The sequence below is a fragment of the Bombus impatiens genome, unplaced genomic scaffold, assembly GCF_000188095.3.
Source record: "Bombus impatiens unplaced genomic scaffold, BIMP_2.2 scf_0466, whole genome shotgun sequence".
NCBI lineage: Eukaryota > Metazoa > Arthropoda > Insecta > Hymenoptera > Apidae > Bombus > Bombus impatiens.
The window spans coordinates 33,626-56,201 of NT_176885.1; the positions used below are offsets into that span (position 1 = coordinate 33,626).

The 22,576-nt window shown below is 33.2% G+C and overlaps 1 protein-coding gene and 1 long non-coding RNA gene across 10 annotated transcripts in view; one reads left to right on the forward strand and one right to left on the reverse strand.

The window, feature by feature from the left end:
- LOC100745022 (rap guanine nucleotide exchange factor 2) overlaps window positions 1–22,576 on the reverse strand; it is a 248,845-nt gene that overhangs the window by 27,610 nt on the left and 198,659 nt on the right. Inside the window, exon 1 of one of the 9 annotated variants that reach the window (XM_012387385.3) lies at window positions 1,966–2,832. The exons of the other annotated variants lie outside the window; for them this stretch is intronic. Within the exon in view, the coding sequence (XP_012242808.1) occupies window positions 1,966–2,085 (120 nt within the window). The 5' untranslated portion in view covers window positions 2,086–2,832. Of the gene's footprint in view, window positions 1–1,965; window positions 2,833–22,576 lie in introns of those variants that run through there. 9 annotated transcript variants of the gene reach the window in all.
- Window positions 2,902–4,461, forward strand: LOC117151842. The gene is made up of 2 exons (XR_004461980.1): window positions 2,902–3,411; window positions 3,502–4,461. It is a non-coding gene; the product is annotated as an uncharacterized LOC117151842 (long non-coding RNA).

Genomic DNA, 22,576 nt, shown 5'->3' on the forward strand with positions numbered 1-22,576 from the left:
TTCATTTAGTTTTCAATAAACGTTAACGAAGAACAGGGTTATCGGAAATCTGTTAATCACAGACTGTGAATATGTAATGCATAAAGATTCGTATTTTTATGAATATACAAGAGGCAAGGGAGTGATTCTATGCGAAATAAATCGAAAATATAAAAATATAGAAATTTTTCACGCGGTGCCTCGTTTTCGATAAGACTGAATTTAACAATTTGTTTATACGAACTTGGCTAGTTACCAGCGATAATTATAGTAATAGTAAAATACAAAACTAAGATAAGATGTAATAATGATAAACGTAATATTATTATTATGATATGAAAATATTATACTTTGGATATATTTTCAAACTTCGAGTTCCAAATGTCGAGAGGTTTATATTTGAGCGTCCGTTATGACGTAGAGAGGGAAAGATTGAATAGAAGATCAGAATGATGCAAGCTGAATGGATAAGGTTTAAGTATTGGTAATTAGAAGTTTGTTTTGTTTACGAGAAAAGTTATAATCAATTAACGTAGTTTCACTTTAACTTCTATGAGGATATCTATAAGGTAATAATTTGCTATAAATAAGCTGTTTGATATTAATATAATAATATACTAATAAAATACAAAGAATTGAAATAGATTTATAATAGTTAGAAAAGTAAATCAGTGAAATATATGTAATTGACAATAAAGGTTAAATAGTTACACATTTGCAATCAATAGTGGCCATTTTCTATTAATATGTCGCAACGAAATATGTTAATTGAATATATACATTATACATATGTCCATACATTTTCTCTATTACGTATTTATACACGTATGTAACTTGTAAATCGATATTTGAGGACTAAGCTCCAATGAATAATGTAGTCTTTTCAATCTATAAATTAACGAATCTACCGTAATATTACGAACAATTTTTCACTACGAAAATCAGATCAATCGCTTAATTACGATAAACAAAAATATTTAGCTCAATTTACCACGAGACAAACGATGGGATGGAATTCCACGCATTCCATTATTTCACCGATTCACGTTAATAAGGCATACCAGCAATAAACACACGGCGAATTCAGCATCATACCACCAACAACCTTCTCGCTCTTGCCACAATTTCTAACCTCGAATTCTATTTACCAACATAAAAATACCAACGTTCTATGACTATGCTCATCGCCTGATTCGAGCACGAACGCGTGCTTGCTAAATATTCACGTAAATAATTCTACGAAATATTTGCGGCGTATGTAAATGCAGCGTACCACATTCGATTTTTATTTCGTTAGTTTAAACTAACGAGATCCTATGTTTTCTTTACGATATCGTTGCGCGATTGAGAAACGAAATGGCTCGTTAAGATATCGCGCTTGTTAAGATTAATCTATTTATTAACACGTTGCGTATCAAAGCCACATATTTCTTCAGGGTTTAGCCTTTTGGAGAAATTTTCAATGCAAAGTTCGTGTTGTACACTTATTTGCTTAAAAGTTAAACGATTCAGGAAATAGCGATATTTACAAATTGTTTTTCACTGAAAACATTATGGGTGAAATAGTATGTTAATAAAACAATTCGTATGCTATCAAATATCAAAACATATTTTAACTTTTACTATTTATTAGACATCAAATACTGGATTTTTTTCTTAGTGGAATATTATATTCTGCATCATCATATTTATACTATTGATATACATATATTAACATATTCATTATATTTTACCTTGCATTTAATTAAAACCAACAAATATCGTAATTATCCAAAAGCACGCAAAATGTTGTTTTATATATTTTTACAATTACTACGTTTTTTCACAGTTAGACGAAATATTTCTTTTGAGACTAATATTTAGTAAAATTACGTTTGACTATACAACGATAGATATGTTTGTCTCCCGCACAAAACGTGTTAAGATACAAACTAAACGATAAAGGCTGTCGTCGTGTTTTCTTAATTACGAAACGAATCTTTTTACCTCGTTCGAGACAATCGATAAGGGCCTCGGTGTGCCAGGCCAGCTTCTGGATAACGAACGACCTTTCCTCTTCCTCACGACGACCCGAGGTCGTCCAGTTCGATTCATATGCTTCAACATTTTCGTCGATCGAAACTATACACTCGCGTCAATTTTTCAGCCACTATCTCCAGTTTCCATTTCACTCTACCTCTTCAAACGCACTTTTGTCCTCTATCTCATTTTCGTTCATCCATATAAAATTGTATAACATTAAACATCTCTGATTTTCAACTTCTTAAACACAACTCAAGAAGTCCAACATAATTACATGAATCTTCTAACATCTAATCATAAATAGATTAAAAACTTGGTGCACCGAATAAAATCACAAAGACAACTAAAATTTCTCCACTCTTTCACTTTTTAATATTTAGCCAGAAAATCGTTTAAAACGAGCACAGTATAATACTCCATGGAACTATCAATCGTATATACTCGATTGTCCTTTCACATCGTGCTTTCACCATTCCTTTCCATTTCTTTATCAAACGGCCAAAAAATCACACACAATCCATCTTATCTTAAAATAAAAGAAACTCACTTGTATATTTGTTATATCACGCTAATATACATATTATCAATCGGTAGAAGAAAAGAAAGAAACGCGTGGAGAGTAAAACTTGTGCTAGACACAGCCGCGACACTGTCCTCGTTGAAATGGCACACTTTAAGACCCTCGCTCGGCTTATAATAATAAGTCACCGATAGTCGATCCGCGATAAAACATTCACGGAGGATCAGTTCGCGTTTGTGTATCAAGGTCGAAATATCTTTGGATTACCCGTGAAAGGAGACGGCCATTCTGGTTGCCCAGAACCAACATGTATCGGAGATCTAAGGCACAGTCCTGAACACATCGCGGGTCACGATAAACTGAATCGTGAATCGTGTGTGTGAACGATTCTTGAGGGCCAAAGAGTGACTCGACTGGTCGTCGTCACGTGACTACGCATGCAGTGACGTAGGGAGAACCGCGGCGATACTTGGCGCTGTCAGATCGTATAGGACAAGTAAAATAGGACGCGCGATAGCGTTTATCGTGGACTAATGGAGCGTTCAGTGATAGAACTTGCCGGCTTTGACAGTGTTGAATGACTTCTCTATGATCGACGGATGCCCCTTCTAGAGGATTTCGCGGAAATCCAACCGAAAGATTGGCTGAGATTCGTGAAGTTGTAATTGGATAAGTTTGGGGGAGAAATGGGAATTTTGTGCATCGAGTGTTTCAAAAATGGTGCATAAAAATTCGCGTATAAATCTTGTGTGTTAAAATAAGTATAAAGTCCGTACGAATGGATCTCGATAACAAAAACATGAATTTGAATGGACGTTTTAAAAATGAGGAATGTATAGGGTGTGTCGAAAGTTTTGAACAAGAAGTTTTATATAGAATAACGTTTAAAGGTATTTATAAAAATTTCGGAATAACATTTATACGAGCATATTAGGTAAGAAAAATAATGGAAAGTAGATTGAATATTATCCTTGTTTTAGTAATTCGAGAACGAGGAACTTGGAATTGTCGAAACTGTGACAGAGAACATTCGAAAATAACGCGGAATTTCGTGACGATATTTCAGTCGACGGTAGAAGAAAAATATTCTTGTATTTAAAGAATATAAAATTTCTGCTTACGCAGGTTACGTTTGCTAAAAAAATTACATCGCTAAAATAAGAACAAGATTCTATATTTACGCAGTTCTAAAGTTTGCACGAAATTTGAAAAATCTGCGATGATCATGAATGGACGTTCTCAGTAAGCACTGAAAAAAATAGTATAGCAGACACTGTTACGAGATCTTATAAATCGTAAGTAACTTTAAAAAACTCAGACTCACGGAGAAACTTTTCGAAAACGTGCTATTTATAGAGAAACAAATCTGTATTATTATAGAACGTTACTTTAATAACTGTAAAATTTTCTAGGGCAGTCTTTTTTGCAACCATTAAATTAGTTTAATTAAATTACAGAATATTTCACTGATCGAAAAACAGAAAAGTTTTATCATTATATTATTAGAATAAACCTTAAGAGAGCTAATAATCGAAAGAACTTTCCCGCAGACGTAAACCTTATCTCGTTTTATCCTCCTATAACGTCAGAGTACATAGTAAAAAGCATTTCAGTTCATCTTCATAAAAAAATGGTATCACATGCTTCATTACCAACACTATCGTAAAAACGTAACAAGAAAAGGAGACGCAAGACTCAACTAAAAATGCTCGCTAAAAGCATAGTGTTCTGGAAAAAGAAAGTATGTCGCGTCATCCATCAATCCTGTTCTCATACGAGTTCTTACAAAATTCAGCTTCTGTGTGATTTTTACGAAAGCGGTAGACACATGGTCGAACACGTGTTACGTAGGAAGCGTGTCTGGGGAAATTTTAGGACCGAAGTCGAATAGGATAGACCCGATCATGTAAATTTTAGGACACAAGGTTTTCTATCGAAAAAAAACAATTTGCCATCTAAAGTGCAAACCACTGTGTGTTGTCCGAAGTGAAACAGCTTATGAGGAAATCTTAAGCCTGTCATAAAATTGAAAGAACGTAGTAGATATGGGACAAACTTTAGGGAAAATTTGGAGAATATTATCAGAAGATATATGAGCTTGCGAGGTGTGTTTTTGTTTCCAAAACTTACATTCTTATCTTGGATTACTAATAACGATTTACACGTGAGTCATACAATAATTTAGGATACAAAATGACTAAGATAGTTGTGTCTTATAAACCATAACAGTTTTGAGAAATACTTTACCGATATTTGTAAGAAATTAATTATCTCTTAATTCTTTTACGATTAATGATTCACCGTATAATGTTTTTATAAAAATTTCTGCCGCTTCATATACAATTCCAGCATCTAATCTAATCTAATCATCCATCTTTCAAAGACGAAAAAGTCTACTCCATTTCTCAAACCATCAATCGCAAATAAATTGGCTAACTCTCTCTATCTATTGCTTCCCAAGCAACTCAACCAAAAATTCCAACGTAGCCATGCAGGCAGAATGAACAACGCTCTTTTTAGCAAGCTCTTTTAAAAACGACAAAAAATGTAATAGAAAAAATCCTCCCCCTTGAAAACGAGCGAGAGCAATGGCCACTGTGCGACGTAGTCGAGACGGTCTCGTGAAAAATTTCCTTAAAATATTTACACACCGTGGATCTCCACGAAATAGGACGACACGGACGTAGAATTATTAAGACAAATAACAGGAGCAGAGATGTTCATGACGGATGCAGCAGTCGTGTAAACTGTCTACCGAGGCTGATGCATCGCAAAGGCTTTTACGTCTGTAACACTGCGTCTCATAACTATAAAATATAAAATCATCCAAAAATCATCAATCGAGGCGCTTGTGATGAAAATAACCCTTATCAAATTTAGCGAGTTTTTAGGTAATAATACAAAATTAATCGTTTCGTACTACAACTAAGGAACAATATTTTTGAAAATTCATTATTGTGTAAATAAATTTCAAAGTGTAAAAATGTAGAAAATACGGATAATACATCGAAACGTATAAAATATGTAAAACATTTCACGTACAGCATTCATTATAACGCCAATGGAACGAATTTGTATTTATGTAATTTTTTAGCTGCATTTATTTTTTTCAGTATATTCATATCTATAGAATCAACAAATATCTATGAATAGATGTCTTACTTGAAGTATCTTATTATTCGGAATATGTAGTAGCTTATTATTCGAAAAATGTACTCAATGTACACTAAAATGAGACTCTAACAATAACATAGTAATATCTGGCTTCTTCTCTGTTTTATTCAAAAATTTTGCGATATCTCTAATCAGACATTGTCGTGTATCGTTCCGTATCTTGTACCTACGTAAGAATTGAAAATTTCAAGGCGGTTTTACGTTTGTGAGACGCATTGTATACACGAATGTATACCGACGAGCTAAAAATTTCCTCCTTTGGCCGGACCAACACGGCGAGAGGCGGTAGCCTAAGCACAGCAAGAGGGCTGCCGAGCACACGCATATTCATACGCGTTTCTCGTCGGCTGTCTACTTTATTTTCGGTTCTTCCTGCGGCCCCTCGTCTCGACACCATTGGCGTCACACGCCAGCACCGAAAAACTCGTCGCGAGACGAGAAACGCGGTCGTGAAATTCCGTTCCAACGACGCGACGCTTGTTCCAAGCGTCATGTTAGTGAAACTCTCTTCTCTTTCCTTTTTTATCTCTCTATTTCTCTCTCTTTCTTTCTTTCTCAAGCTCTGTATTTTATGTTCCAGTGTTTTTTCTCTTTCCTCTTATCTTGTTTTCGGTATTTTGCTCCCGAGTGCCGAGAATCGGCCGACACTGTCGCCTTCTATTTGCTACTAGAAAATTCTAGTACAAAGGACATAGTCCTCGGTGGCACGCGAAAGGTGCTTCCAAGTCTTTGGGAACCAGCGTATGGACAGAGGAATTGTGAGAGATGCGCTTGGAGAAGTTAGGTTTACGGACAAGCTTGCGGCGATGATTGTTTGGATTGGTTCAGCGGGATGGTTCGATGGTTCGCTGGTATTTATTGTTACGGTGGAATAATTGACGGGTTGTTGTACTGTATTTAATTGACGAACATTAAAGGGCATTCGAGAATGGGGTAACTTTTGTCAGATCAAGATGCATTGGATTTTTAGCAAATTTCGAGGAATTTTGTACGGTACATTTTCAACGTTTATGTTGAAGAAAAATATGTATTGGTTAATTAAAATTGAAATATTGGTTGATTAAATTTGTACGAAAAATTGTTGGACGATTTGTTGGAAAAGTTGAAACTGAGAAATAATTCATTGGACAAATTCTTGAACTTTGAACTTCTTAATGTATAACACAGATTTGTTTATTTCGATATTTACTTCAGCTTTCTTTGCCTGATGCAAGAATGTTTGCAAAAAAAAGGAAGGAGGATAAATAGAACTCATAGAAATCTCAAGTTATAAAATTGTTTCCGGGTATGGAAAATTTTGTGGGGCAAGCATTGGCAAAGAAGTATTAAAAATACGTAACAAGCGAAGCATTGTTAATTAGTTCCGAATAAAAACCGTGAACTGCAAAGTGCAATAAAGATATTCAGGTATCGCGTTTCTTTTGTTGTCAACATAAACTAAGTTACATAGACCGAATCAATTAATGAAGTGAACAAAAAGTTTCATGAAAGGAGTTTCAGACTTGATCAGTCCATTTTATTTAAGTTAAATCAATTATTGCTCTTAAGTGGCAATTTTAATTACAGAGAAATATTTTCCAACAATGTGCATTGGAAAGTATAAATAGTAAATAAGAAATATGAGTGAGTCATCGTATAGGTACATATCTGCAACTGATTAAATTGATAAGAATTAACAAAGTTGATAATAAAATTAGAGATAACGATTCAATCAATTACAAATCCAATGAAATAAACTATTGATAATTCTTTGTAAACGATCAGTAGAATAGTTAACCCTTTCGTGTATCTACTGTGAGGTACATTGTACATTACAAAATAATTGTTCGTTTTGGGCCAAATTGACTTGATATTTTAATTTATGTTCTTTATTTTATTAATATAATTATTCTTATTTGTATGTAATTATATTTTTAATGGAAAATTAATGTATAAATATTTACGATAATTATAATATTTATAAAAATTTACAGAAGTCATGATGTAGGTAATAAAATTAGATATTTTACCTAATTTTAAAGGAAAATTTATTTTTTAATATTCGAAAAATTCCACCTTGAAAGGGTTAAAACTCACAAGATATTTATAATCATACAAAAATTCATACAACTCAATCCTTGTTTATACAAAATGCTTTTCTATACTTTCCAGAGTTCTCAGAAAATACGCGTTCGCACAAAAGGCGATCGAGGGATCACGACAAAACAGCGTTCACTCAATAACCCTCCGCATCTTCACGAATTCGCAAAACAGCTTTTCGCCACCCACGGATAAACCCTACGATCCGATCCAAAGATATTCCAAGAACCCTGCACAACTCTTTCTACCTTTATTCCAGTAAATCTCAAGGGACGATCGATTATTCCATTTCTCAAGGAAACATCGACTCACAAACGAAAACCACGAACAAACGATTCGCGGACTTTCCTTCGTGATTCAATCGATTCACTTGCGTTTAACAGAACTTCCGATTACGCGAAATCTTTTACAAATTTTTCTCATGTGAGTGCACTGAAATATTTTTGTAGAAATTGAACGATATTCACACGTCACGAATCGAGCGAAAATCGAACGATCGTAATTATATGTGAACGCGATTTCGCCTAAACCGATCGAGAGACGAAACACGACTGGTGCCGCCTGTCTGGCAAACGGCCGATAAGCTCGCTATCTTCTCCGCGGATATTAATTTTTCTTCGTTTTTTTCTCTCTCTGTCCCCGTCCCTCTTTGCTCGTTCACGTGCACCGACACATCGCAAGCATCTCGTGCAAATGGATCGTCTCCGTATTGTCTGCATTCTACATTCTACATGTATACCCACGTACGTAAGTATTAGGACACCTGCTCGTCTTGTGTAAGAAGTGATAATTGCGATAGATTAATCAGGAAATGATTAAATAGGCAGTAGTTTGCATAAAATAATGGTCGATCAAAAATTGTAAAGCCATTTGTAAGAGTTGTAGGAAAATAATTAATCAACAGTTATTCGTTGGATTTTATAGTATGATTTAAATCTGAGTAAAATTTTAATCATCTGATAGATAAATGATTTTTTTAAATTTTTCAATAGAACTATTCATTTATTGGGACAATAGTGAAACTATAGTCTTTCTCGGATATCTACTTCTAATTAGGAAATTGAAAACCATTACGAAAGAATATAAATCGAATAAGCCAGGTGAAAAATTGAAATAAATAATTCATTTTATTTGTCGCAAGAAACATCTTGTGAAATTGTGAGCTTGGAAGTTTTGTGAAATTTTGATATCATTTGGGAACGAACTGAACCAATTAAATTTACGCACTGTGAAAAGGCACGATAAGATACATTTTTGTTCTTTTATTGAGATTTGAATTTTGAGATCTAATACATTATCCGCCATTCGAATAGATCTTTATTGCAGCAACTACTACTTGTTAGTAACTCGATAGATTTGTATCAGTACCTTGTTATAACAACATTCTAACAATTTTTCAATTGTATTAAATATTCTGTAAATGATACAGGTACCTGAGGTATGCAACGGAGCATTAATTACAAGCAGCCAACTTAAAATACCAATCCTTTTGAGACTCTGGAATCAGACTGTCAGAGAAAAGTTTGAATTCGATTTCGACTGTCCGAAAGTTGGAACACCGACGTTCCATTTGCAGGGAATCGCGTAACGTGGCCGCTTTGTGGTAGAGTTACTCGGTTCGAATCTCGAGGAAATCCTTAGGGACAGGTAGAAGACGAATCGGAGTTTTAGAGTAATCGAACGAAGCTTCGCGATTCGATGTTTGGCAGATATCGATCGTGATTTGTGAGATGTTTTCGTAAGACTGCCGTGAAAAAAATCAAGGGTTGAATAGAATTGTTTAGGACGCTAGAGAAAGAGATATATTTGACATGAGATCAAAGACAAGTAAAATTTTGATTTCTTTGTAAAAAACAGAAAATTTATCTAATTATGTTTTCCCTCTTTTCATTGATCCAATCAATATACTTTTCAGATAACGCCAAATCTAAATTTCTCGAAACCATTAATTCTTCGAGATCTTCTTTACAATGCTCCAACACAAATTCGTCGTTAAAATTATTATTAAGTATTGACGACACATTCGTCGGGAATGATAGAAAATTTCTATCTTGTTTTGTTCGACAATTACGATATTGATTTTAGCGCATGAAAACACGAGCACCACAATGCAAGGTAAAGAAAAGAGAAATGACATTTTTTGTTGCTTGCGAACTATACAATTTCCTGTCCTCGATTACCGTTAATAGAACGTCAACTATTATCCAGTCTCTTATTCGTGTTACATGTATACTACATTAATCGTAGTACATGTGGCCGCGAGGTATGAAGTATGAATGGAAAGTTGAGAATTTGACTCATACAACTCCATGTATACGTCACTACGTGCCTTTGTAGAATCGATAGAATATGTTAGCAAGCACGTTACATGGTCAGTTCACACGTTCCATAGATTTATGATGATATCTATTTCATTTTCTATACCTCAATTTCTTTCTGAGAAGATACGATTGAAAGTGTTGGGAAATAATCGGTTAAAATTCTTAATTCGATTGATTCATTAACCTTCTTATATACTTTCAAACATTTTTAATTTAGTCATATCTCTATGGTTATTTCGTAAATATTTCGTAAATGTACGAAGAAAATATGAAAAATTCGTAATTATTATTAATATTACCGAATTTTCAGTTTCATTTTATGATACAGTTTTTATTGAAACGCCCAAAAGATTTTTTGTCTTGTTAAAAAAAAAATACAACATTGGGACATCACAGCAAGATTAATGTTTACAATTATGAGAGATTAATCGTCAATAATCGATGGTTTAATTTATCGATGAAATTAATCGATCGGTAATTATAAATATTGGTTATCAATCATCAATCGTTAATTAAATACAGAGTAATATTAATCATCAATCACCAATTGTTGGTTTTCATTGAAATAAATTAAGGTTCTATTCAATCAAGGTTTAATTAAAGTCCTGTTTGTTGTATGTGAATGTGTAATGTGTATCATATGTGTAAGTGAATATGGATAATGACGATAACTGATTGCTACTTACGTTAGGGGCTAGACTCAAATATTAATTTCACGCAACGAAGAAAATTTTAATAGTTATTTGTTAACCCAATAGACAATTAGATAATTAATTTAATCATTAATTGTAATTACAGATCGATTGAATAAAATAAAATTTGTTTCTTGGTTTTATCTTTTAATTTTTCCATCCATTTCATCTAGAGTACTTCAAGAGATTTAATTGTAACTGATGATCAAATATCCCAATTGTACTGATAGAATAATAGAGTAGATAAACTTATTATCCATTGTTATTCATTGATTTTGATTTATTGCTAAAGGTAACGTAATCTTACATTTTTGGTAAAATAAAGGGCATATCTGGAAAAATAATCGTATCGAAGTTAGAATTATATAGAGTACTGTTATGTTCCCACAGAATAGAAATGATTACATGTGTACAGCTTTCTAGACCTAAGGAAGTCCTTCATGGTTGAATAGGCAAGTCTTCGTGAAACAAGGATCCGCGATCTATTCAATTTCATAAGGAAATAGCCGGCAGAGTATCTCTCGAGTTATACTAGGTATGTATCTTATAAAACCTTATTGCATTCTAGTACAATTCTTCGAAACCGAAGCGGAAGTGTTTCCTCGACTATAAAACTTACTCCGCTAAACTTACTCTTCTCCAAATACTTGATAAGAATTCCTTGAAAGTTAAAGTTGCCAGCTAAATTTATTTTTATCCGCTTATAAATGCATCAAAAGTACCGAGAATGTATGTGTTCTGTCCCCCTTAGTTTTAAACTAAAATTCTATGTAACATTTCGAAACTGAAGAAGACAAAAGTTTTCTCATTTTCTTTGCGTCACCTTACGTTTTTCTTTATTCAATAGGAATATTTAATTATTATCTTATAACAGTTCATATAATGTATTCAAATATTTTAATATACTTTGAAAAATTGAAAATTAATAGTTAAATTAATTTTGAATATCATTCACACAGGAAGAATTTCATTTTTGCCTTAATATTATGCTTGTACAATATTTTACCTCTTATTAACAAAATTATCCAATTAAAAAAAGATTTTGAATTTGTTGATTACTTAGTATGCCTCAAATATAGGTTATAAATCTCTCTCTGTGCCTTTAATATCGGTTATAAATCTTTCTTGGTTTTATCTTTTAATTTTTCCATCCACTTTATCTAGAGTACTTCTAGAGATTTAATTCTAGACATTCGCAATGGTCCTGCTATATATTCTAATACATTTACCTATTTCTTCTCAAGCATTCTCGTAGAACATTTGCTATAAATTATACCTACTGAGTCTACAACCATCCCCTACAAAACATCAAAGAACACGCGATAAAATGTCTGCAACATAAATTCCAACCATCGTCGGTCCAATATTCACTAACTACATTACTGTCTTCTCTACAATTCTATGCGAAAGTAAAAAGACGAAAGATGCTTTCACCTATATTCATATCACTCGTATCGCGTATAAATTTTCGCCTGTTGGAAAGCAAGAGAACACAGAAATTCTCTTAACCAAAATCACATATCCATTTCAAAAACTTTAAATAAAAAAAAATCCGAATTACAAAGATCGGAAAAATCCAATTACCTCTACATTACGCTAAATCATAAATTAAAAACATTCGCACAGCATTTCCAAATAACTCTCAAATTCTATCGAACGCGTTATAAAATTCCTAATAAAATATTGCAAAATACATATTCCTCCCCCTGTCAAAAATATTCAAATCTTAAAATTTCACCAAACCGAACAATTTAGATACATAAATCATCATTTTCAAGTAACCTCGATGGTTTCACGGAACGCGGTATAAAATTCGCGATAAAATGGGCCAGTGACCCCAAAGCGATGCGGCGCGCAATGGCGTGCAAACGCCAACGCGACGCGATCGTGTCGTCTAACGCTTGTGCATCATCCGTTCCATGGCGACGTTCCTCGGATAGGAGATGCACACGATCTACACGGCCGATCTTTAATGCGCATTGTCCGCCAGCCAAAGCCTAGCCTATAATCAGTGAAGCGTGTTGCGATAATATTGGCTCCGTACTCATCGAACACAGGATACACGCGAGGAGTGTGGGCAGGTTCTGTGCGACTGCAAAGCTGCAGGTGTATCGAGAGAATCGCGCAACCGAGAAAAAAGATCTGGGTCGGCCGTATGCGTTTCAACGATGTTTTCGTTGTCGCCGTCGAATATTTTAAGTCGCCTGCTGTTTATTGTTAACATCGTTTACGAAATGTTTGTTAATTCCCTTCTGCGTTTCTTCTTCGTCGTGCATCGTCGTTTTGTAGATTTTGTAGGATTTTTAGACTTCGGAGAATTAAGAGATGCACACAATTGTAGAATTTGAAGGATTTGCTGGATGAAGGTTTTTATTTGGATGAAATTGTCTTGGTTTCCAGTTGTCTTGGTTTTGTTTGCCACCCTCTTCCTCGTTTCTTTCTCATCGTTCCATTATCTCGTAGATTTTGTAGGATTTGTAGACTTTGGACGATTAAGGGAATTGTAAAATTCGTGGGATTTGCTGGATGAAGGTTTTGATTTGAATGAAACTGTCTTGTTGATGTCTCGAGAAGGAATATTTTATTCAATATAAACTCTCTTTCTACTAATAATTATAGGGTTTAGTACGTCGGACCTCCTTGACAGCTGAAGATATATTTGTAACACATATATTTGATTGCATCGATTGCTCCGCTTTTTCTTTATGAAACCTTCTGATATTCATGAAACTTGAAACCTTCGATTCTCCGGAAATATATCAAGAAGAAATACGAGTACGGTATTCTTGATAGATTTCGTAGAATACGGTTTTGATATCGTAACTTTCATTGTATGTTCGATTAATATATTTGCGAAATATTGCTCTCGCTGATTGTTTTTCGATCAACCGGTTATTTTCTAGAATTCCCAGAATTTGCACGAATACCATAGAAATATATGAAATTGTTGTTTTAAATGAAATGTTTCAAGGACAAAGATTTTATTATGCCTTCATTTTTATGTTTTTGATTCAGACTAATTTTACTGGACGTTGTATTTCAAGCGTTCGTATGAAAAGCGTAGAAAGCGAATATTCAAAGTTCAGATGATGCTTATAAAGCCTAATATGCCTCAGAATTATTTTTTGAACGTGGAAATATTTTTGTAAAACGAGTGCACTGACTATTATGATATTCGTGAAATTTAAAACTTTCAGTTCCTTGAAAATACATGCAAGAGAAATTTGAGTATTTATATTCTGAACATACTGTCTAGAATCAGGTTCCAATGTTATAACTTCCATTGAATGAAAGACAAAGAATTATGTATATATTCGTAAAATATTTACTTTGCTCGGTTACATGAATATTTTATGACGACAGAGTAATCCACAAAATGGTTATAAAATCTAATAGAAGTATCGAACCATATATTAGAAGAAACACGATATGTTAATTCTGCGTGGTCGTTTAGCATGAAGAACATAAAGCATTCATTTCGTTGACAAATATGACGGCTTAATATTATGTAGTATAAGTTGTACCTGTATATCATATATATATGATATATATATAACTTATGATATATGATAACTTATATATATATATGAGACATACAATATAAATTATGTCACATTAATTACACGAGCCATCAATTAGAAAGAAAGTTAAACATTTGCCGGAATGTGTCTATACGATAGCACGTGCTTCCTTGCACGGCCTGTACAGTTCCGGCGTTTCCGGCGAATAACGAGAAATATCCGGAAATCTTGCGGCACATGTTCCGGATTAAACACGCTAGCAACTCCAGTAATTTGGTAATTAATTCTACCATTACTGACACAAGTATTCGTCTGAGGATTTCAAGTATTCAGGTAACGTTAATAAAGAGGCCATGTACCGTTGCGTTGTGCCGCTTTAAAAAAATTATTATTCCTCTAGAAAAAAGACACGCGAATGTTCTTCTTTTGGATAATAAATATCAAACTTCAATTTATAACTTATCATGTTTTAAATAATCTAATTTGTCGATTAAGCAATAATTTCTCTTTGTCCACGGTACTAGACTACTAAAATTTTTACCTCAAACATGACACAAACGCATTTTTCATATTTCTCATGGGAAATTTTCCAGATAAAAATTCTAAAAATTATTAAACTAATTTTGCTTCCTACGAAACTACATTGAGTTTCATCATGAATGTGAATTAAACAAATTTTCATTATATAAATACTTAAATTATATGATTTTCGTATATTATATAATTCTTAATATTTATTAACAGTTTATGTGTGTTTATGTGTGTAGATATCAATTTTGCTTATTAACCAAATATTAAAATAAATAATCAAATAAATCAAATCGAAATGATTAATTTCGAATGTTTATATGAAATATCTTTCTACCAAAATAGAGATTCAATTTTATATTCTAAGCATTATAAAAACGAGTATATTATTTGGATATTTTGCATATTTTTGCATGTTACATATTCATATGTATTTCTACATATTTTTACATACTTAAATTTCCCACCAATACTTGAACCTCCACGATCTACAAATTATATTTTTATGACTCATCATCCTATTTATGAAATATTTTCACATATTTAAAACAGTACATATTCATCAAACATCACTCATCGTCCAATTTATCGAATATTCTATTGAAAATATACTAATAAAACTAAAATATTATTTATTATTAAAAGCGTCACGATAAAAATAACACAAACGTTTGCGTTACATCGTCGCTAAAAAGTATACCACGATGTTGTAAAAGTGTCTCAATAAATAGTATGGCATTACTCAGCAGCTTATAAAGACTGCACGTGTCATTTTAATTGGATTCCAATGAGTAAAGACTTTCCGCGAACGCGAGCGAGTTCAAAGAGTGAAACAAGAACAAATAACGCGAGACTGGCGGCGGTTCGAGTTGGAAAGAAATTCTGTTTTTCGCGCGGCCAGACATTAGAGGGAAGTGGCAGGAAGTGGAGGATGCGTTTGAGCCTTGAATTCAAATGGTACCGGGGCGGCTGGCCGGAAGTGAATCGTCTTGGAACGTGGATTTAAAAAGAAAGGGAAATGGGACACCGGCCGCTCCGATTTAACTGTACAAGTAAACCGGGTCGCAAATGAATTTGATACTGTCTCTTCGACGATGTAAATTAACTGCAAGTTAACTGTGTTTTTTTAATAGCGACAGTTTCCAGCGTCGCAAACATAGTTCGACTTTTGTTTTCTGTTACTGATAACGGATAAGGTTTATGCAGAATCATTTTCAAAACTATAGTTGAATAACCATTATTTGATTTTTTTTTTTTTTTGCTTATTTGCGAATTTTATTTCTTGTTGCAGTCGTTTATACGAAATTAGTGTTAGAACTTCGATAGAATAACTGTTATTTGATTTACTTTTGTTTACTCGAGTTTCATTACTTATCACAGCCGTTTCTTTTCTTTCTTCTATAAAATTATTTATTTGCAACGGTTTACGTAAAATTGTTCTTAGAATTTAATTGACTCGCTATTATCTGACTTATTTCTTGCTACAGTCGCCTAAGCAGAGTAATTTTCAGAATTTAAATTGAATCGTTACTGTTTGATTTGTTCCTTGTTGCTCTCGTTTATACAGAATTGTCTGTAGAATTTAGTTAAGTAGTTATTATTCGGTTTATTTTCTTTGGTATAATTTCACAATTTTATCTTGTTAGAGGAATAAGTTTTAAAAAATACTAACACGATAAAATCAATTTAAGTTTCTTCTCCATTTAATTATACATAGAACATTTCTGAAAACTACAGAAACTTTGTTCAATAGGGAAGTTGTATATTAGAAAAACTGATCAATAACCAAAACGCCATTAACACGAATGATTCTTTTTCTCTTTCCTGTTCCTTTAAGCATGGTATTAAAACATGCATACATAATTAGTTTTTACTCTTCTCTTTTTCCGCTAGTAATATACTTCGAAGGAATGAGAGCAAAGGTGAACGTCTGTGACGTCAATCTTTTGCTTCGAGTTGTAGAAAGCGAACACGAAAATCAAACTATCTGTATTTGCGTCGAACGAAATATTGGATGTATATTACATTTTTATGCTACATCATACGTATAAAACAGTGTATCGCGTTTTGTTAGATATTTACTTAAATCAGAGACAAGGATTCCACAGAAGCGTAATCATATCATAAGTTACACACTTTCAGTTCCGTTCGGAAACATGTATTTTTTACAACTCGATACTCTTTTCATTCATTATACGTAATCTTATCAACATTTTTCCTAGAAGATGCTAATTAACAAATAAGATGGTAAAAAATTACATCGAGAAACTTTCAACCATACATTTCGAGTGAAACGTTCAAAGAGAACAAAATTTTCGTATTTGCAGCCTAGAATATACAAAATTACGAATTAAACGAAAGATTGAGAGTTTTTTACAACTATACGCTTTCTTCGTTCAATAGTGATAAATTTTGAATACAACATTTGATAAAAGAAAGATTGTCACATTCATAAAACAAATTAAAAGAATAATAATGACAATACGAAGAAAAACTTTCTCATGCGAGAGAAAGCAGCTTGTTTTACGTAATGAATTATAACGAAGTAACGAAATTGAGAAATTGACAAAAGGAGAAGTTGATTACTACGTTTAGTTACTACGAAGCTCGCATATATCCTCCTTTCTTTTTCGCTATACATTTTATATTTCAATCGTTGACAGTTCTAATATTAATAAAACGTACATACGACGAAATATTAAAGAACTAAAAAAAAAAATACACGAAATAGCTGAATGACGGCGCTCCTATAGACCAGCGACATTTTTGTCTGGCCGACGATTTATTTTAAGAGCGAACCTCCGGCTCTTTAACTTTCTTTTCCCACTGCTTGAGAGATCGTGTGCACGCACGTGTTTTCGCGTGCAAATTTTTAAACGGAGCCTTGTCACACTCTCAGGGCCCATTAACCGCAAGGAACTGTAAACCGTAGTCGCATTTTCATGTAATAAGTCTCTCTGTGAAACGGAGTCGAGTTAAATCAACCGAGCATGCATGCTTCTCGCATAATCGACGCACGACAACGCACAGAGATCCGGTGTACTCCGACTTTCCTTTTACTTTCGACGATTTGCTCGGCTCTGACTCGCCAAGAATGCTATTCGTCACTTTTTAAATGGCGTGTACCGAAACAGTTGCGAGCATTTCGTTTCTTCGCTAACCTCGATGTTTTATACACGATATCTTTTATTTCGCTCGACTTATCGAAGTTATAATTGCTTTTGGCTTTTGATGTATCTGTCTCGTTTTATTTATGAAGATTCTTCTGAATTTGAAAGTTAGTTTGAGATAGACGAAGAGACGCAAGGTTGTTTTGTGAATTATATACGAATGGAATTAACTTGAGAAGAAGCTGTCTTGTCCTATGATTGATCGAGTAGGCTAATGATTTCGTATAGATATGTATCTATCTGATCGTTGTATAGAAAGTATTTGATGGTTTTTTAAGTAACGAATGTAGTTATTAAAATAGTTAGTCGTTATAAAAATTTGGTCATCAAGTAAAAGAATTGCGATAAGAAAATAATTAACAGAATGAAACTATCGTTTGTGAAAATTGAATATTTCTGGGAGACAATAGTTTTTAGAGGGATTGATAGAAATATTTAAAACACACACATAAATGGGAATATTTAACAAATTAATAAAAATGTTAAAAATATGTGAAAATATTTGAAACAATAATTAAGACAAATTCGTTCTGTTTAGTTGGTTGTTGAATGTATGTTTCGTGAAATCGAACAATTTCTAATTGCCAAGTAATTAAATTGAGAATGGCGTTTCGCTAATTTTGTTGCCAAATTAATGAAATTTGCTTCTGTATGTCGATTTTATAATATCTTTTACCTGGTGAAATTCGACGATTACATAATAATATTGGTACCTCTGATGAGAACTTGATAATTTTTCGTAGTGTAATAATAAACGAAATGTCTTTAGAAATTAGCGAAACTTAATAATTTTATAATTATTTTATAATTTCGCAGACCCATTTTTTCTAATCAATAAGTCAAATAATTTCAACTAATTCATTCGAGTCGTGAAGTTTAAAATGAAAATAATTAATAAAAATAATGTTCCAAATTCTACGTTTTATCGTAAACTAAAAATTTCAATCTTTAATCAAATCACAATATTTCTAAAATTCAATTAAAATTCTATCTACCGTTATTCTTCCCTTACAACAAACTTCAACGCCGCTTTTAATCAAATTTCATTGAAAACGCGAAACTTCCACTTAAAATATACGAAAAAGTCTCTGTTAAAAATTTGATCACATCAAACTGATCAAACACTTCCCTTGTCGCAGACTATCATCACTTTCAAATTCAATCAATTCCTAGTCGAATCGATCTCGGCTAATACATTTCTTTCATTTTTTGCAGCAAATTTTCGATGGTAGGTACTCTTGTTACCTGACAATCAAACTACGGAAAATTGGAAGCATGTGCCACGAAGCTCTCGATGAATGGAATTGTACGCCGGAATTTTCAACGTGTCAAAAGATAAAAATCGAATCCCAGGGAAATAGCGAGCCCGTTGCAAGAGAATTGGCCTCATCGCTCAATTAAAAGCTCGTATAGGCACGTTCACTAATTTAGTCGAGTACGTGGTAGCCACAGCTAAATAACTTAAACATAAATAATACCATCATTATCATCATCATCATGTTTATTATTATCATTTGTTATTATCGAGTAAAACCCTGCTCGACCAAAAAAATCTAACGATTTGGATTCCACCGATCAACCACTTTATTAAGCTACTCTACTAAACTTTGATGTTCACACGCGGCAAACTATTAAGTCACTCGCCATTCGATCAAAATACTGCGCCTGTCCTTTACTCGAGCGACGACGTGAACTTTATGCGACCTCCCACATGCAGTGATCCTCCTAGTGAATTTTTATCCGTAATCATTCACTCATTACGGATGTGGCGGTGTGCATTTAGTTCGTCCCTTCCGTAAATTTAGGTCAACATCCTCCAAACCATGCGAAATCTCGCCATTGACGTCTCCAGAATGAACGAGCTCGCCTTTCGTCAGTGTGAATACCCTCCATGCGCTATTAATTAAGGCCAACCCTCCTTCAACGATTTTCATTCATGTTTCTGAAACTCTCCTTTGGAACGTCGATCCCTCGTGACGAACTTTTTAATGGTGATGAATTTCCAGATTCTTCCTTGAGCTGTTTGATGGATTATTTGATGGATGTGATTATTTGATGAAATATTGCCTAAATGGCAAGGTGAAGTTGGATAGACTCTTTAGTACCGTGTAAAATTAAATTCTATTAATTGATTCATATAAGCGCAAATAGGTAAGAAATGAAATATTACGACGAGTAGAAAAATTACTAAAAATTCTCGTGATTAATCTAATTTATAAGATGAGAAATTAATACTAATCTTCCACGAACGATTTTTATTTTTTGTCGAAAAACTCTTTTTCGCAAGCTCAATTCCTTGTATCTATATCTTGATCAATTTTTAGGTATTTTTCTGGTAGTTTGATAGATTACTTGATTAGATCTTACCGATTGGCGAATTAGAGTTACGTGGTTATTGTTATAATATATAAAATGTATTTATGTTAATTAACGCAAAAAGGTATAACCAGATAGGAAATTGTAGGAATTTACAATGACGAAGCGATGAAATTTGTAAAATATGAAATTGAATTGGATTAAATTCGAATATTAATAAACGTGTTATAAAGTGATGTAGGAGTTGTTTTGAATGTACTTAATTTGCAAAGTGAAATTCGATATAATGTGCTATTAGGATATATAATATTATTTCATCTACCAATACATGCATACATAACTATGTGACCTAGATATGAAAATTGCATGCCGCAGAAGCTGTTTCGTACAATCTTTATGATACATGATCAACATAATTTGCAAAGGACGATAATCAGTAAACACCCGATGAGTAATTAAACAAACTGATCACGAATTTATTTAATACGACGTCCCCAATGTCCTCGAGATAACAAGAATCGCTCGAAGCTTTACTTAAGCGACTAATTACACTTCGATAACAACCAAGAAAGAAAAATAATCTGCCAAATTATCAGAAAAAAAACCATCGTCGCTATCTATTTCAAAAATACCGTTATATAAAAGAAACGATAAAATTGAATAATAAAAACGACAAATAAAAAGGAATATACTGAGAAGTATTTAATAAAAAGAAGATTGGTAAAATTCATTAAATCTGTTCTGTTAGTTCCATCAATCTCGCAGCGTTTTCCGTTTCATCGAGGCGATATTTACGAGCTGAACAATTCCGAGGGATTCAACCCAGACGGTGACGTTACGACTCGGCGCCCGACGTCGCGTCGATTCATCAGTGTCGATAAGCTTCTTGAAAAATGCGTCTATCGTTGCTGACGCCTGGTATCGAAGGATGAACCGAGCACGCCTGTTACGCAATTAACGCCCGCATCCTGTACAACGAGATCTAGTTATTTGAAATCGTTTCTAGTTTTCTCCATCTATTAACTGGAATGTCGATCTTACCACACTTTAATGTTATGGAAAATATACAATTTTCTCGCTTCGTAAAAGTAGAACTTTGAACAAGGAGGAAATATGTACGTGGAAATTTCGTATGTGTGTAATATTTATTGTTTCTTAACGCGATATTTAACCGCGCGTTTTTTATAATTTCGATTCAAAGTTTAAAGTTAGTAAAGTTTGAAATTGTGGAAAATGTAGAGCTTGGAAGATTCTCAACAAGTGGAAATTTGGATCGCGGTTGGGTTAACAAATATAAAATTATGGGAAATAAAAGGTAAATAATTAGAACCGTAGAAAATATAAAATTGCGATATTTATGGAGAATTTTTTGCAATAAAATATTGCGATATTTATAGAACTTTGGAACTTTCAAAAGGTAGAACTGTCTGTAACTGAAAATTTTGACTGTGTATAATTTTCGACGAATAAAACTTTTAATTGGCAATGATTATACTTGTTTCTTCATACGATATTCCTTGAGTGTTTTTATCTGAATTGAATATGTTAAGTTATAGAAAAGGTATGAAATTTGGAACTCTCCGACAATAAAACTTTCTACACGTAGAAATTTCGTTTGTATGTGTTGAAAATTTACACAATTGGAAGTTTCAATCGTGAGTGATTTTGTTTGTTCCCGAATGTGGTATCGTTCGAGTGCCTTGGATAGATCGAAAGAAAAGTTGCGGAGAAAGTGGAAAGAGAACACGATGAGGTTTTTTGTATTTTTCTAAAGCGTTTTTGTACTTCTCTATTAGCATTGCTTTCTTGCAACACGAGTTTCTCTTGGTCGTTGAAACATCGAAGAGAAAAAGATTCTTTCTAAATCTTAAAAGAGGTAGTTCAATAGGAATAGAAAAGGCGTATATCGAAAAGACTGTCCAAAACTCAATCTTTTAACGAATTCTTTCTGAAGATACTTTAAAATTAAAAAAAAAAAAGATTTGACGATACTATGTCTACTTACAGCAAAAACGCAGAGGACGAAATTTGTCTGACCTCGAGAATATACATTTATGTTCAGATTAGAATCTATTAATGTACACTAGGCTCAGAAATGCTCTTTTTAATCAAAGTCGAGAGAAAATATTCATAGTCGTTCAAGAAAATTCGATCATATTTTATCGATATTTCATTCTTTTAATACTAATTTTTTAATACTATTTTAATTTTAATCTTTTAATTTTAATCTTTTAATACTAACAAATTTACTTAC